This window comes from Aptenodytes patagonicus, chromosome 4 (assembly GCF_965638725.1).
Source record: "Aptenodytes patagonicus chromosome 4, bAptPat1.pri.cur, whole genome shotgun sequence".
In the NCBI taxonomy this organism is placed as follows: domain Eukaryota; kingdom Metazoa; phylum Chordata; class Aves; order Sphenisciformes; family Spheniscidae; genus Aptenodytes; species Aptenodytes patagonicus.
Genome location: NC_134952.1, coordinates 86,524,391 through 86,540,336, shown reverse-complemented (window position 1 = coordinate 86,540,336; position 15,946 = coordinate 86,524,391). Strand labels below are relative to the sequence as shown.

Below are 15,946 nucleotides of genomic sequence, written 5' to 3'. Positions count from 1 at the left end.
AAAACAGCAAACAGGATAAAGGAAGAAAGAAAGAAAGATTAAGGAAATAAGGAAAAAATTTAAAGATAGCAACAGCGAACTACAACAGAGATGTAGAAAGAAAATCTAAAAAGCGACAGCACTAAGGAAAGAAGAGAAAAAATTAAAAGAAAAGAGAGAGAACTAAATAAAGCCAACGGCATAAAGGTAGAAAATATGAAAAAGCAACAGGGATTAGGGAAATAATTGAAAACATTGAAAATAGGGACAGCGAACTAAAACACAGATGTAGAAATAAAATTCAAAAAGCGAGGGCACTAAGGAAAGACAAGAAGTAATTAAAAAATAAAGACAGTGAATGGAATAAAAGCAGACAGAAAATTTTAGAAGCAAATAGGATTAAGGAAATAGGAAAAAGTTAAAAAGTAGCGATGGCAAACTAAAACAGAGTCATAGAAAAAAACCTTAAAAAGCGACAGCACTGAGGAAAGACAAGAAATAATTTTAAGAAACAGCAAATGGAATAAAAGTAGGCACAGAACGAACATTTAAAAAGCAATAGGCATTAGGGAGATAAAGGAAAAAATATGAAATAGGGACAGCAAACTAGAACAGAGACATAGAAAGAAAATTTTAAAAGGGCTGCACTAAGGAAAGACAAGAAATAACTAAAAAATAAAGACAGTGAATGGAATGAAAGCAGACAGAAAATTTTAAAGGTGATGGAGATTAAGGAAATTAAAAAACCCTAAAATGTAGCGACAGCAAACTAAAACAGAGACGTAGAAAGAAAATATAAAAAGCGAAGGGATTAAGAACAGAGACAAATAACATAAAATATAGGGTCAGCAAACTAAATAAATGAAGACATGAAAACAAAATTTAAGTAGTGATGAAGTAGAGGACAGGCAGGAAAAAATAAAAAACACAGACGAGGAACTGGATAAATGGAGACAGAGGGAGAAAATTTAGAAAGCGACGGGGTAATGGCCACAGGGCTAAGAAGTGAAATATCGGGAAAGGGAGCCGGATAGACAGCCACAGGGAAAGGACATGGGAAGAGTGACAGGGTGCAGAGCAGAAGAAGACACTGACAGCAGAGACAGGCGGGTGGGTAGAGGGAGACCTGGAAATGCAATCTTCACAAGCAATGGGGAAGAAGGCAGCATGGGAAGAATGAAACGATAGCGGGTGGGGAGCCGGAAAGGGAGATGATGGAGGACAAGAGAAATATATTTAGACAAATAATTAGACAATTATTGTGAACCAGGTGTTTACGTAAATCATTACTCTGTCATGTATATGTAGATAATTTGTGTTACATTTATATTCTGTCATGTGTTTGATAAAGAGCAGATGTTTGTGCATACCAATTAGTCCTGACCCTCTAAAGATAAAGAACCCTGACCTTCTGAAGATAGAAGACACAGGAACTATAAAAACAGTTTGTTGTAAGGTGGATAATGAGACGGTCTGATAAGCATAAAGGACCTTCAAGCTGTCAGCAATATATTCAAAGATCAGCGAAACCTGGCGCCAACTAGGTGAAAGGGGACGAGGAAGACTACCAGCCTTCACCGCAAGGACCCCGGCCCAGAATTATTTGGAAGATCTGCGCAGACGCAACTAATTAGCAGCTAATTAGCATGAGGAGCGAGGATAGGCGTGGTTAGATAATGAATATGTATAGGCGTTATTAGAATATTCATTACTCAATTGTATAAATGAGATGTAACTTTTGTTGTGGCCATGCATGATAGGTGGAGAGATCCCCCGTGCATCCAGCACGCTGCAAATAAAGAATATACTACTTGGACAAATTCGTGAATCAGAGAGGCAGAGGAAGGAAACGAGGAAGGTAACGGTGTACAGGGCAGTGATAGCAGAAAAGCAAAAAGCTTTGGGGAACCGGACAGCGCGAAAGGGAGACGGAGGCAGGGACAGGCAAGGAGGCAGGCAGAAGTCTGGAGAAGCGTGGCAGAGATGGGCCGGGACACAAGCGAGGGGACTCACGACTCACCACAGTTCCTGGCACCAGCAGGAGACCAATACCACCCTGAGGCTTCTCTCTCTGCCTCTGCCTCCTCTGCAGTGCCGGCTGCCCGACCCTCACCCACCCAGGAGGAGGAGGCGGGTGCCTCGACGCTCCTCTCCCACGAGGCTTTCCGGATGCAAGGTGGCTTACACTTGCAGCCAACAGAGGCACTGAGCTCCCAGCGCCATGTCCCGGAAGTGTGCTCTGTCGGGAACGGCTGGGAGGGATCCTTCCTCGCTGTAGGGACCAACCGTTCCCTGCTGGAGGCAGCTGCCTGTGGAAGCCCCTTGGTTTCACTCCTCAACCAACTCCTGCAAGCAGGCACGCCCAGACAGCCCCCTCAGCAGACAGACCCCTTGACACAGCAGGGCCAGCCCCATCCTCAGCCTCATGGGCTGCACCTGGGGCTGCCCTGGCCCATCCCCACCTGCAGCCTTTTTAAACCCTTGGCCCAGCCCCATCCTTACCTCATGGGTCTCACCTGGGCTGCCCCAGCCCACAGCTAGAGCCCATTGGGAACAGGGGGCCATCACCCCCTCCCCTGTACCAGTCCACAGGCACAAGCTCTGCACCCAGGGGCTGCAAACACATCCAGGGGAAGCAGGAAAAGTTTATTCATTAATGCACATAATAAATCCTGGCAGTAAGTTGGCTACAAGGCTCAGTGCCCAAATGCAGCAGGACAGAGGGAGACAAGGGAAGAGAAAAACAGGAGGAAGGACAGAGCGACATAGATAAGAGGTGTGGGACAGGGAGCCAGAAAGCAGGACTGTGTGAACAAGAAAGGGACAGGGAGCAGGACAACGGTGTAGAGAGGGGAGAGCAGAGATATTGCGGGAAAAACACAGGGAGAAAGAGACGGAGGAATAAATAAGAGAGACAGGGAGCAGGAGAAAGAGGCAGAAGGGACCAGCAAGACAACAAGATAGAGACAAGACAAGGGATGGGGAAAAATTCTGAAGTGGTAGGGGAAAAGAAACATAGGCAAGAAATAAAAAATAGAAACAGGGAGCCAGATAGAGGTAGACATAGAAAGAAAATTTCAAAAAGCAACAGGGTACAAGAAACGTAGGCAAGAACTAGCAAATAGGAACAGGGAGATAGAAAGAGGGAGATGTAGAAAGTAAGTCTAAAAAGTGACAGGGTACAGAACAGAGAGGGAAGAATTAATTACAGACAGGGAGATGGATAGAGGGAAACAGAAAATTTTGCAAGCGACAGGATACAAGTATCTTCCACAAGAATTAAAAGATAGGTACATGGAGCTGCATAGAGGGAAGCGTAAGAAGAAAATTTGAAAAGTGACGGGGTACAAGAAACACCGGCAAGAAATTAAAATTAGGTCAGGGAGACAGAGAGAGGGAAAGGTAGCAAGAAAATTTAACAAGTGACTGGGTCCAAGAAACATATGTGAGAATTAAAAAGATAGGGATGGAGTGGTAGAAAGGAAGTTTCAAAAGAAACAGGGTACAAGAAATATAGGCAAGAATTAAAAATTAGAGACAGGGAGCCTGATGGAAGGAAACTGTGGTGGGTTGACCTTGGCTGGCTGCCAGGTGCTCACCGAGCCACTCTGTCACTGCCCCTCCTCAACAAGACAGGGGGAGAAAATACAACAAAAAAGCTTGTGGGTCGAGATAAGGACAAAGAGATCACTCACCAATTCCTGTCACAGGCAAAACAGACTCGACTTGGGGAAATTAATTTAATTTATTGTCATTCAAAAATCAAAGTAGGATAATGAGAAATAACAACAAACCTAAAACACACCTTCCCCCCTCCCCACTCTTTTATCCTGGGCTCATCTTCACTCCTGACTTCTCTACATCCTACCCCCAAGCAGTGCAGGGGGACAGGGAGCGGGGGTTGCAGTCACACATTGTCTCTGCCACTACTTCCTCCTCAAGCTCTTTTTCTGCTCCAGTGTGGGGACCCCCCCATGGGGCCACAGGTGCTGATAGGAGCCTGCTCCAGAGTGGGCTCCTCTCCATGGGACCACAGCTGCTGACAGGAGCCTGCTCCAGTGCAGGCTCTCCACGGGGGTCACAGCTTCCTTCAGGCACATCCACCTGCTCTGGCATGGGGTCCTCCACAGGCTGCAGGTCCATGTCTGCTCCACCGTGGACCTCCATGGGCTGCAGGAGGACAACCTGCGTCACCATGGTCTTCACCACGGGCTGCAGGGGAATCTCTGCTCTGGTGCCTGGAGCACCTCCTCGCCCTCCTTCTTCACTGACCTTGGTGTCTACAGGGCTGTTTCATACTCACATTTTCTCTATCACAGCTTCTGCACAGCACTTACTAGCCTTTCTTAAATGTCCCATCACAGATGCACTACCAGCGTTACTGATGGGCTCAGCTTTGACCAGCAGCAGATCCATCTTGGAGCTGGAGCCAGCTGTGCCTGACATGGGGGTAACTCCTGGTGTCTTCTCACAGAACCCACCCCTGCAGCCCCTGCCCCCCCACCCCAGCTAACAAAACCTTGCCACGTAAACCCAATACAACAGCGACCGGCTACAGGGCAGAGAGGGGGGATTGAAAAATAGGGAAAGGGAGCCACGGGGAGACAGAAAGAGGGGAAAAAAATAGCAACGAGCTATAGGCCAGAGAGGAGGAAGGGACAGGGAACCAGACAGAGAGATGGAGAAAAACAAAGAATAGTGATAGGCCACAAGGCAGAGAGGGAGGAATTAAAGAAGGGAACAGTGAGGTGGACAGAGATAAACTGAGAAATACCAAAAAACCTCCATGAGCTGAAGGGGAGAAACAGAGGAATTAAAGAATAGGGACAGGGAGAGAACAATAAAGACAAAAATGGGCTATGGGACAGAGAGGGAAGAAATTAAAACATAGGGACCGGGACCTGGAATGGAGAATCTAAGAAAGACAACATATATCTAGAATACAGGGCAGAGAAAGAGGGATTTAAAAATAGGGACATGGAGCCAGAGGCTGGGGGGGGGGGAATTGTGAAGGGCTAAAGGGCAGGCAGGGAGGAATTAAAAAAAATTGGGATAGGAAGACAGACAGATAGATGGAGAAAGACAAAAATAGTGATGGGCTGCAGGACACAGAATGACAAAAAAAAAAGAGGGACAGGGAACAGGACAGAAGTGCAGAGAGAAAAAGCAAACTGAGAGGTAGAACAACAGAGAAAGAGGGGGACTTGCAGAATGAGAGAGGGAGAGGTGCAGGGAAACAAAAAAATTACAGCAGTGAAAAAGAAGAGGGGGCAGAGAGTCACCGGGATGCAGAAGGGGGACGACACGGCTCCAAGGGTCCAGGATTCTCCACAGCTCCTACTCTTGGAGCTGCAGGGAGAATTTGACAGTTTGGTCATGTCTTCCTCTCCCTCCCCCTCTCTTCCTCCTCTGTAGCTCCAGTCACTTGACTGTCATCCACCTAAGAGAATAGATTGCTGTCTTACAATATGAGGCTTCCCAGATATGCAGCCTCACATGTGCACACACTACATGGCCGTACTGTGCTTTTGGTTACGCATACAGACCCTGCTGTGCACATTGGTGATCGGATCTGCTGAGGACTACGCTAAAAGGGATCCTTCCTCACCTGGAGAGAGGCAGGCTGTCTCCTATCTGCAGGAGGAGGCAGCTGCCAGCTGGATCCTTTTTATTTTATGCTTTACCTTTTTCTGGCCTCTCCAGCTTCAGCCACAGCAGTTCCTGTCCACAGCCAGTAAGTGCTCCGCCTGTCCCTTTTCGCCCATGCCACTAGGAGAATGAGGCCAAAAGCAACACACACAAACCTGAGCCGGCTGCAGTCAACAGCATCCCCAGAAAGGAACTGACAACTGAGTCCTCAGTACTACCTCTGGGAAAGGAAAAAAACCAAGCAACTGTTAGCAGAGTGATGACTGTAGGAACCCCTCCTTCTGCAGGAGCTGCTGGAGACGCCGCTCTTTCCCCAAACTGATGCTAATGGCACCTGCATTTATGGAGAATAAAGCATATTCAAGAGCCAGCGTGCTGCTGTGAGGACAGGGTTTGGGGGCAGTCTGTGGCTATGGGACAGGCTTCCGGGGAGGTGCTGGAGCTGGGGGCAGCTGCACGGGGTGAGTAGGGCTGGAGGAGCTTTGTTGAGTTGGGGAGGCACCCAGCGCCTTTCCAGGGGGTGGGAAGGCCTCCAGGTACCCGGGGTTGGGGTGGGCAGCCATCTCCTGCCCCTCTTCCTCCTTCCTCTCCACCAGCTCTCAGAAAATCCCTGGGAGCTGCCCTGATGGGGCCTGACTCCAACTGACCATGAACCTCTCAGCTGGAAACATCCTTGCAGCTCGTCAGCATTCTCAGACAGGCATGGCCCAGCAGCACCACCTCCTGGGGCTGCAGCCCTTTTACACAGAGGAGCCATCACCATCAGCCTCACTGGCCCCACCTGGGGCTCCTCCAGCTGCAGCCATGGCCCCTTACACCCAATATGTAACCTGCTCCACTGGACTCTCTGACAGCCCCTCACCAAGTACAAAGGACTACAAACGCAGCCATGAGTGCAAAGGAGACAGCAAGTGTTTTATTCATTAATGTGTATAATTCCTAGGAGTGAGTCTGCTCCAGAGCTCAGTGCCTGTACACTCACCCTTGCCCTGGGACAACTCGGCTGTCGTTACTGGAGCAGCAAATACAGAGAACAAAAATACAGCAAAGGGGAGCAGGACAGAGGAACAGAAAGAGAAAAATAAAATGAGGGAGAAGGACTGAGGAGCAGAGAAATAAAGGTACAGGGAAAAGGACAGTGAGATGGAGAAATCAATAAAAAAAGAGATGAGGAGCCCTGCAGTGACATGGCGGAAGAAAAACAGGATCAGGGAGCAGGACAGAGGGAAAGAGAGAGAAAATAATGAACAGGGAGCAGAACAGATGGATAGGGAGAGAAACTGAATGAGAGGAATAAGGAAGGAGGGAGGGAGAGAAAAAGATAGGGAACAAGCCAGAGGAACTGAGGGAAAAGAAGAGTGAGACAGATCAGGATAAAGAGACGGAGAAAGAAAAAACAGTGACGGACTGCAGGATGAGAAAAAGGGCCAGGGAGCAGGACAGAGGGGAATAACGGGGCAGCGAGCTGGGCAGGGGGATATAGCGAGACAGGCAGTGGTACGGAGATATACAGACAAAAATGTTAGGGGGAGAATGGAGGACAGAATAAAAGAAAAGGGACAGGGAGCGGGGCAGAGATGGAGAAAGAAACATTCGAGGCAGAGAAAGAGGGACAGGTAAGACAACAGATAACTGGAGGAAGAAAGGAAAGTGTAGTGAGAAAGCATGAGGCAGGGAACAGGACAGCCAAAGAAAGATAGGGACAAGGAGCCTGACAGAGATGGAGAAAGAAGCAACAGGGAGAGAGGAAGGGAGTCAGCAGAAAGAGGGAGAAGGAGCAGGACAGAGACCGATAAAGAAGGGTGGGGAGCAGGATGGAGATGCAGAAAAAAACAGGGATGGGCAGCATGACAGAGAGGGAGGAAACAAGCATAGGGGCAGGGAGCCAGGACAGCAAAGGATGGAGGGAAGGGGCGGGGCAAGGGGAACAACACAAAACAAACCACATAGCTACACGCTACAGGGCAGAGAGGGAAGAATTAAGAAACAGGGACAGGGAGCCAGAAAAAAAAAGAGAGCTGGAGAGCAAAAGGAAGAGCAATGTGTACAGAAAGAAGAGGGGGGAAATTCTAAAATAGGGTCAGAGCCAGAGACAGTGAGATGGAGAAAGGACAAAAGCGACAGGCTACAGGGCGGAGAGGGAGGAATTAACGAATAGGGACAGAGAGCTGGCCAGAGAGAGACGGAGAAAAGCAAAAGATCGCACAGGCAACAGGGCAGAGAGGGAGGAATTAAAAAACCAGGGACAGGGAGCCAGACAGAGAGAAAGGCAGAAATAAAATGGGGAAAAGAGACGGGCCACAGGGCAGAGAGGGAGGAATTGATAAATATGGACAGGGGACCAGACAGAGCACGATCACGACTGAGAACAGAAAAAACCAGCGGTGGGCTACAGGGAAGAGGGAGGAATTAAAGAACAGGGACCGGGAGCCGGACAGAGAGACATGGAGACAGAAAAGAAATAAAACAGTGATGGGCTACAAGATGGATAAGGAGGAAATAAAAAACAGCAGCAGGGAGCTAGCCAAAGAGAGATGGAGAAAGACAAACAAATAGCGTGGGGCTATGGGACAGAGAACGTGGAATTAAAACACAGAGAGGGGGAGCCGGACAGAGAGAGAGACCGAGGCAAAAGTCCAGACAGGCTACAGGGGGCAGAGGGAGGAATGAAAAACTGGGGACAGGGAGGTGGACAGAGAGAGATGGAGATCGCAGGGAATAGCGGCGGGTGCAGGAAGAAGAGGAAGGAATTAATAAATAGGGAGAGGGAGCTGGACAGAGAGGGATGGAGACATGCAAAAATAGCGGCAGGGTACAGGGCAGAGAGGAAGACTTAAAAAATGGGGGCAGCGAGACGGACCTAGAGAGATGGAGAAAAGAAAAAAGCGACACAGCAGGCAGGGAGGAATTAAAAAACAGGGACAGGAAGCAAGAAAGAGTGAGCTGGAGAAAGGCGGGGGGGAACCCAAGGGGCACTAGGACAGAGAGGGAGGAATTAGTAAGGGACGGGGACCTGGGAAAGGAAAGGCGGAGAAAGAAACAGAATCGCAACATGCTACAGGGCTGAGAAGGAAGAAACTGAGCAACAGGGACAGGGAGCTGGACAAAGAGAGACGCAGACAGACAAATAATAGCATCGGGCTACAGTGCCAAGAGGGAGAAACTGAAAAATAGAGACCACGAGCCAGAAAAAGGAGAGACACAGAAAGAACAAATCACGATAGGCTACAGGACAGAGAGGGAGGAATTAAAAAAACGGGACTGAGAGCAATCTACAGAGAGACATCGGGGAACGAAAATTAAAAGAGCGACGCATACAAGACAGAGAGGGAGGAATTAAAAACACATAGGGAGCCAGACAGAGACACACAGAGAAAGAAAAAACAGCAATGGGCTCCAAGACAGATAGGGACAAATTAAAAAATCCTGGCAGAGAGCCAGACAGGGAGAGCTGGATGAACAAATGAAATAGCAATGTGGCACAGAGCCAAGGAGGACAAAATTGAAAAACAGGGCCTGGGAGCTGGAAAGAGAAAGCCAGAGAAAGAAAAAAAATACCAATAGGCTCTAAGGCAGAGAAGGAGGAATTTTAAAAATCAGGGTCTTGAGCTGTACCGAGAGAGATGGAGAAACTAAACATGGTGATGGGTAACAGGGCAGAGAGGGAGGAATTAAAGAACAAGGACAGGGAGCTGGACAGAGAGACTGAGAAGGGGAAAAGTCCAAACAGGCTTCCAGAGAGAGAGGGAAGAATTAAAAATTAGAGACAGGGAGTTGGACAGAGAGAGACGGAGAAAGACAAAACTGTGGCGGGCTACTGGAGAAAGGAGAGTTTAAAAATGGGGACAGCAAGACAGACGGAGAAGAAGGGAGAAAGGAGACGCTCTGGGTGACACGGCAGAGAGGGAGGAATGAAGAAAGTGGTACAGGGAGCCAGACAAACTGAGACAAGGAAAGAAGACTAGAGCAACGGGCTAGGGGGCAGAGAGGGAAGACTTAGGAAAACAGGGACAGGGAATAAGACAGAGTGACACGGAGAAAGGACAAAATAGTGATGGGCGACAGGACAGAGGGAGGAATTCAAAATAAGGGGCAGGGAGCAGGAAAAAGAGAGATGGAGAAAGAAATAGACTCGCGACGTGCTACAGGGCCGAGAAGGAAGACCTTGAACAACAGGGACAAGGGGCCGGACACAGAGAGCCAAAGACAGCAAAAATACCGACGGGCTACAGGACAGAGAGGGAGGAACGCAAAAATAGTGGCCGGGAGCCAGACAGAGAGAGACGGAGAAGGAAAAAATAGCCATGGGCTACAGGGCAGAGAGAGAGTGAGGACCTAAAACATGGGGGCAGGGAGCCGCTCAGAGCGAGATGGAGAAAGGAAGTACAGAGGAGCGCGCAAAAAAACCAAAACAAAACAAAAAATCGCATCAGCATGGGAAAGAGGAGGGGCCAGGGAAGGACTGGGATGCAGAAGAGGGGCGACAGGGTCCTGAGGGCCCAGGACTCACCGCAGCTCTCGCTCTCACCTTTGCCAGGAGAATTTGCCAGTTCAAACGCTTCTTTCTCCTGCTCTCGTACCCTCCTCTTCTATAACTCCGGTCGCTTGGCTGTCCTCCACCGAAGAGAATACGTGGGTGTCTTACAGCTCTTACGAGATGAGGCTTCCTAGACACGTAGCCTTGCGCACTACGCGCAGCAGTAGGACAGAGGGAAAGAGAGAGAAAATGATGAGCAGGGAGCAGAACAGATGGATAGGGAGAGAAACTGAATGAGAGGAATAAGGAAGAAGGGAGGGAGAGAAAAAGATAGGGAACAAGCCAGAGGGACTGAGGGAAAAGAACAGGGAGACAGATCAGGACCAAGAGATGGAGAAAGAAAAACCAGCGCTGGGCTGCAGGGTGAGAAAAAGGGCCAGGGAGCAGGACAGAGGGGAATAACGGGGCAGCGACCTGGGCAGGGGGATATAGCGAGACAGGCAGTGGTACGGAGATATACAGACAAAAATGTTAGGGGGAGAATGGAGGACAGAATAAAAGAAAAGGGACAGGGAGCGGGGCAGAGATGGAGAAAGAAACATTCGAGGCAGAGAAAGAGGGACAGGTAAGACGACAGATAATTGGAGGAAGAAAGGAAAGGGAACAGCACAGAAGGTCACAGACAAAAAGAGAGGGATGGCAGAAAGAGAAAAAGAAGACAAGGGAAAAGGACGGAGGAGCAGAGAGAAAAAGGTATGGGGAAAAGGACAGAGGTGGAGAAAACAAAGAAAGATTGGAGGCAGAACAAAGAGAAAGACTGACAAGGACAGGGAGCAGGACAAAGGGACGGAGGAGGGAAAAAATAGTGACGGGCAGCGAATAGGACACAGGAAGAGAGAGAGAAAGAGCAAGAAGAGCAAGAGACGGAGAATGACAGAAGGATGTAGAGAAAGACCAGGACACGGAAAAGGGGGGGCTGGGGGGGGACACACATCAGAAGGGCAGAAAGAAAAAAAGGAGAGGGGTGGAGAGCAAGACAGTGTGATAGGGAGAGACGGAGGGAGGGGCGGGGGGGGGGACGGGGACACGCAAGGATAGAGAAAAACAGACCTACAAGGAAGAGGAAAGAACGACAGAGCGAGAAAGGGGAGGATGGGGAGCAGGAGAGAGAGACAGAGAACAAAAAATGCGATGGGCGGAAGAACAGAAATACAGAGAATTCAAAAAATACTTCTAGGGAGCAGGACAGAGGGATACAGCAAGACGAAAAAAATCAACAGGGAGAAGGACGGGTAACACACAGAAGGACACACACAGGGAGCGAGAGGGAGGGGACACAGAGCAGGACAGAGGGATGAAGAGAGACCAAAAAAAGGGACAGGTAGAAAAGCAGAGTAATCAAGAGAGGGGAAAAAAAACAGAAAGGGAACTGGAGAGAGATGAGCAGCAGGACAGAGAGATGGAGAAAGAAAAAACAGCAACAAGGTCAGGGGGGGAGAGAGAGAGAGAGAGGCAAAGAGAGGGACGGGGACCAGGACAGTGGGATATAAACAGGGAGGGACAGGGAGCGCGGGACACAGGATTGCAGAGAGAAAGGTACAGGGAAGTGGAAAGAATGCCAGAGGGAACAAGAGAGGGGTGGGGAGCAGGTGAGAGAGCTGGAGAAAGAAAAATACTGCTGGGGAGCAGGACAGGAGGACAGAGCCGAAAGAGACGATGCAGACAGCAAAAACAACGACAGGCAACAGGACAGAGGGACTGACAGAGAAGTAAGGGACAGGGAGCAGGACAGAGGAGTGGGAGGAAAAAATACTGGTGAACAAGACAAAGGGATGCAAAGAAAAAGAAGGAGGGAAAAGGAAGGAGGGAGACAGAGGGAAAGATGGGGATAGAGCGCGGGACACGAAGAGACCAAAAGCAGGGCAAGGAACAGGACAGAGGGACTGGGGATCGGGGGCAGGGACAGATGCAGATTAAGACAAAGAGATGGAGAAGGGGGAAAAAAGAAACCGCTGAGGGGCTGCTGGACAGAGACGAAGGAAGAAAAAGCAGGGCCAGAGTAGGGAAGAGAGAAAGGAAAAAAGGGACAGCTGGCTGGACAGGGGGATATAACCAGAAACAATGAGACAGGCAGTGGGACAGAGCGATAAAGGCAGAATAACCAGGGAGAGGAAGGAGGACAGATGGACAGCGAGAGGAAAAAAGGGGCAGGGAACGGGACCGAGAGGTGGAGGAAGAAGCATTAGGGGCAGAGGGATAGAGAGAGGGAAATACAGGTTGGAGGAAGGACAGAGGGACAGAGAGAGAAAGAGAGTGACAGAACTTGGACAGAGAGGAGGAGCAAGAAAAAACAGTGACAAGAAGCAGGCCAGAGGCAGGGGGGCAGGGGGAAGGAAGGACAGGAGGAAGGAGAGAGGGATACAGAAAACAAGTGAGGGACAGGGAGCAAGAAAATGGGATACAGAGAAAAACAGGGATGGGGAGCAGGACATCGGGATAGAGAGCAAGCGAGAGCAACAGGGAGAATGACAGGGAGATGGAGCCAGAGGAAAAACAGGGACCAAAAGCAGGACAGAGAAATGGAAAAGGAAAATTAGGGATGGGGAGCAGGACAGAGGAATGGAGAGACAACGAGGGACGCAAGGATAACAACAGAGAGAGAGGGAGAGAGGGAGGGAGGGAGGGAGGGATGGGGATCTGCATAAAGGTGTATGGAGAAAGAAAGAGAAGAATGGGGAGCAGGGCAGAGAAATGAAGAAAGAAAATACGGTGATGAGGAACAGGACAGAAGACTAGAAAGAGAAAATGATGGGCAGGGAGCAGAACAGACGGATTGGGAGAGAAATTGAATGAGAGGAATAAGGAAGGAGGGAGGGAGAGAAAAAGATAGGGAACAAGCCAGAGGAACTGAGGGAAAAGAAGAGGGAGACAGATCAGGATAAAGAGACGGAGAAAGAAAAAACAGTGACGGACTGCAGGATGAGAAAAAGGGCCAGGGAGCAGGACAGAGGGGAATAACGGGGCAGCGAGCTGGGCAGGGGGATATAGCGAGACAGGCAGTGGTACGGAGATATACAGACAAAAATGTTAGGGGGAGAATGGAGGACAGAATAAAAGAAAAGGGACAGGGAGCGGGGCAGAGATGGAGAAAGAAACATTCGAGGCAGAGAAAGAGGGACAGGTAAGACAACAGATAACTGGAGGAAGAGAGAGGAAGAGAGAGGAAGAGAGAGGAAGAGAGAGGAAGAGAGAGGAAGAGAGAGGAAGAGAGAGGAAGAGAGAGGAAGAGAGAGGAAGAGAGAGGAGGGAACAGCACAGAAGGTCACAGACAAAAAGAGAGGGATGGCAGAAAGAGAAAAAGAAGACAAGGGAAAAGGACTGAGGAGCAGAGAGAAAAAGGTACGGGGAAAAGGACAGAGGTGGAGAAAACAAAGACAGGCTAGAGGCAGAACAAAGAGAAAGATTGACAAGGACAGGGAGCAGGACAAAGGGATGGAGGAGGAAAAAAAATAGTGATGGACAGCGAATAGGACAGAGGAAGAGAGAGAGAAAGAGAAATAAACAAAGAAACAAAGAAATAAAGAAATAAAAATCACAGCAGCGTGGGAAAGAGGGGGGGCCAGGGGAGGGGCAGGGAGGGCCCAGGACTCACCGCAGCGCTCGCTCTCGGCGCTGCCAGGAGAATTTGCCAGTTCGGACGCTTCTTTCTCCTTCCCTCCTCCCTTCCTCTTCCGTAACTCTGGTCGCTTGGCTGTCCTCCACCTAAGAGAATACATGGGTGTCTTACAGCTCTCACAAGATGAGGCTTCCTAGACATGTAGCCTCGCTCACTCACGCACTACGTGGCCGTACCATGCTGCTGGTGACGCATACAGACCCTGCGGTGCATGTGGGCAGCCTGACCTGCTGCGGACTGCAAAGAAGGATCCTTCCTCACCCGGAGAGGCAGGCTGTCTCTTGCCTGCAGCGGGAGGCAGCTGCCACCTGGATGTCCTTCAGTTTCTTCTTCTTAACCTTTCTCTGGCCTCTCCAGCTTCAGCTGCGGCAGCTCCTGTCCACAGCCAGTAAGCGCTCCGCCTGTCCCTTTTCGCCCCCACGCCGCGAGGAAAGCGAGGCCGGGCAGACAACCCACGCAAGCCTGAGGCAGGTGCAGTCAACGGCATCCCCAAGGGAGGAATGGAAAACTGCGTCCTCAGCACGGCCTCTGGGAGAGGGAAAGAAGAAGCAGCACCCGTTATTACCGTAGATGGCCCCTGGCCAGACCCCCTGCTTCCGCAGGGGCTTCTGGAGATGCCGCTCTTTCCTCGCGCTGGTAACGGCACCCGCGTTAAGGGAGAATCACGCACATTCGAGGGCCAGCTTGCGGCCTTCACTACGGGGCTTGGGGGCGGCCTGGGGCTATGGGACAGGCTTCAGGGGAAGTGCTGGAGCTGGGGGCAGCTACACAGAGCGAGCGGGGCCGGGGGAGGCTCAGAGGGAGCTCTGGTGAGTTGGGCAGGTGCCCTGCGCCTGGGAGGGTGTCCACCTCCTTCCCCTCTTCCCTTCTGTCAGCTCTCGGGTAAGTCCCTGGGGCTGACCTGACCCGGCTCGCCTGCAGTGGATCGGGAGCCTGCCGCAGCAGGCGGTTTGAAGCTTCCCGTCCCGCCACCCTCGGGCAGCCACCGGGCAAGAGACACGCGCCGAAGGGGCTCACTCACCTCACCGGTTGCCAGCGCGCCGCCATGCTGCTGCCGGGCAGTGCGCATGCGCAGGACGCCGACGGCGCGCCGGAGGGATCAGAGCCGGCGTGCGATCGCCGGGCTGCAGTACCGCATTTCGGCCACCAGGGGCAGCAGGGAAGGCGGCGGCGGCGCTGCTGCGTACCGGGGCAGCGGCGGCGCTGCAGTACCGGGCTGCGGCCACCAGGCGGCAGCAGCAGGGAGAGCCCGCCGGGCGGCGCGTGCCCGGGGCCGGCACCGGCGCCGCAGTCCCGCGCTTTGCGCGCCGAGCGGCCGCCGACGCTGCGCACGTGGGGCGGCAGCGGCGTTTCCTTACCGGGAGGCAGCAACGAGCGCGGCGGCATCGCCTCGCGAGCACCGCAGCGTCGCATCGCCGTTACCGGCGGACGGCAACGTGGAGCGCGGTGGCGCCGCCGCCCATGCGCAGCGCCTACCCGCAGTACCGCTCCTTGGTTGTCGGGCGGCAACAGCGAACGCAGCGGGGGCGCGCACCACCGCCCATGTGCGGCACCCGTGCTGCAGTACCGCATCTTGGTCTCTGGGCGGCAGCAGCGAGAGCGCAGTTTAGCGACCCACCCACCGCGCGCCACTGCGCATGCGTAGCACCCGGGCTGCACTACCGCGCTTCGGTTGCCCGGCGGCAGCAGCCAGCGCGGCAGCGTGCTCAAGCGCACATGCGCGGCGCCCGTTCTGCAGTACCGACTTTTGGTCACCAGGTGGCGGCAGCATGCGCGGCGCTCTACCTGCAGTACCACGTTCCTGTCACCGGGAGGCAGCAGCGAGCACGGGAACGAGCCACCGCGCATGCGCGGCACCCGAGCTGCAGTACCGACCTCTGGTCGCTGGGAGGCAGTAGCGAGCGCGGCGTGACACTCCCACCGCGCATGCGCGCCGTTCCACCTGCAGTACCACGTTCCTGTCACCGGGAGGCAGCAGCGAGCACGGGAACGTGCCACTGCGCATGCGCTGCACCCGTGCTGCAGTACCGACCTCTGGTCGCTGGGAGGCAGTAGCGAGCGCGGCTTGGCACCCCACCGCGCATGCGCGCCGTTCCACCTGCAGTACCACGTTCCTGTCACCGGGAGGCAGCAGCGAGCACGGGAACGTGCCACCGCGCATGCGC

At 51.8% G+C, this 15,946-nt stretch overlaps 1 protein-coding gene and 1 long non-coding RNA gene across 4 annotated transcripts; both read right to left on the bottom strand.

The window, feature by feature from the left end:
- Positions 1-3,781: 3,781 nt before the first annotated feature.
- On the bottom strand, positions 3,782-11,071 carry LOC143159936 (uncharacterized). Its single transcript, XR_012995287.1, has 3 exons — positions 10,157-11,071; positions 5,664-5,848; positions 3,782-4,149 (listed from the first exon to the last, which is right to left on the bottom strand). It is a non-coding gene; the product is annotated as an uncharacterized LOC143159936 (long non-coding RNA).
- Positions 11,072-11,179: 108 nt separating this feature from the next.
- Positions 11,180-14,861, bottom strand: LOC143159932 (uncharacterized). Of its 3 annotated transcripts, XM_076337506.1 has the most exons (4): positions 14,803-14,861; positions 13,958-14,309; positions 13,758-13,867; positions 11,180-13,544 (listed from the first exon to the last, which is right to left on the bottom strand). In XM_076337506.1, the coding sequence occupies exon 4, from the start codon at positions 12,806-12,808 to the stop codon at positions 11,504-11,506; it is 1,305 nt and encodes a 434-aa protein (XP_076193621.1). In that variant the 5' UTR covers positions 12,809-13,544; positions 13,758-13,867; positions 13,958-14,309; positions 14,803-14,861; the 3' UTR covers positions 11,180-11,503. The 3 variants fall into 3 exon arrangements, with proteins under 3 accessions (XP_076193621.1, XP_076193622.1, XP_076193623.1); XM_076337507.1 differs by lacking the exon at positions 14,803-14,861 and having other exon boundaries at positions 13,958-14,795; XM_076337508.1 differs by lacking the exons at positions 13,958-14,309; positions 14,803-14,861 and having other exon boundaries at positions 13,758-13,950.
- Positions 14,862-15,946: the final 1,085 nt, after the last annotated feature.

What these genes read in the sequence shown, in the direction of transcription:
- LOC143159932 (XM_076337506.1), bottom strand. Translation starts at nt 12,808, where the DNA reads ATGCAGATCCCCATCCCTCCCTCCCTCCCTCCCTCTCTCCCTCTCTCT.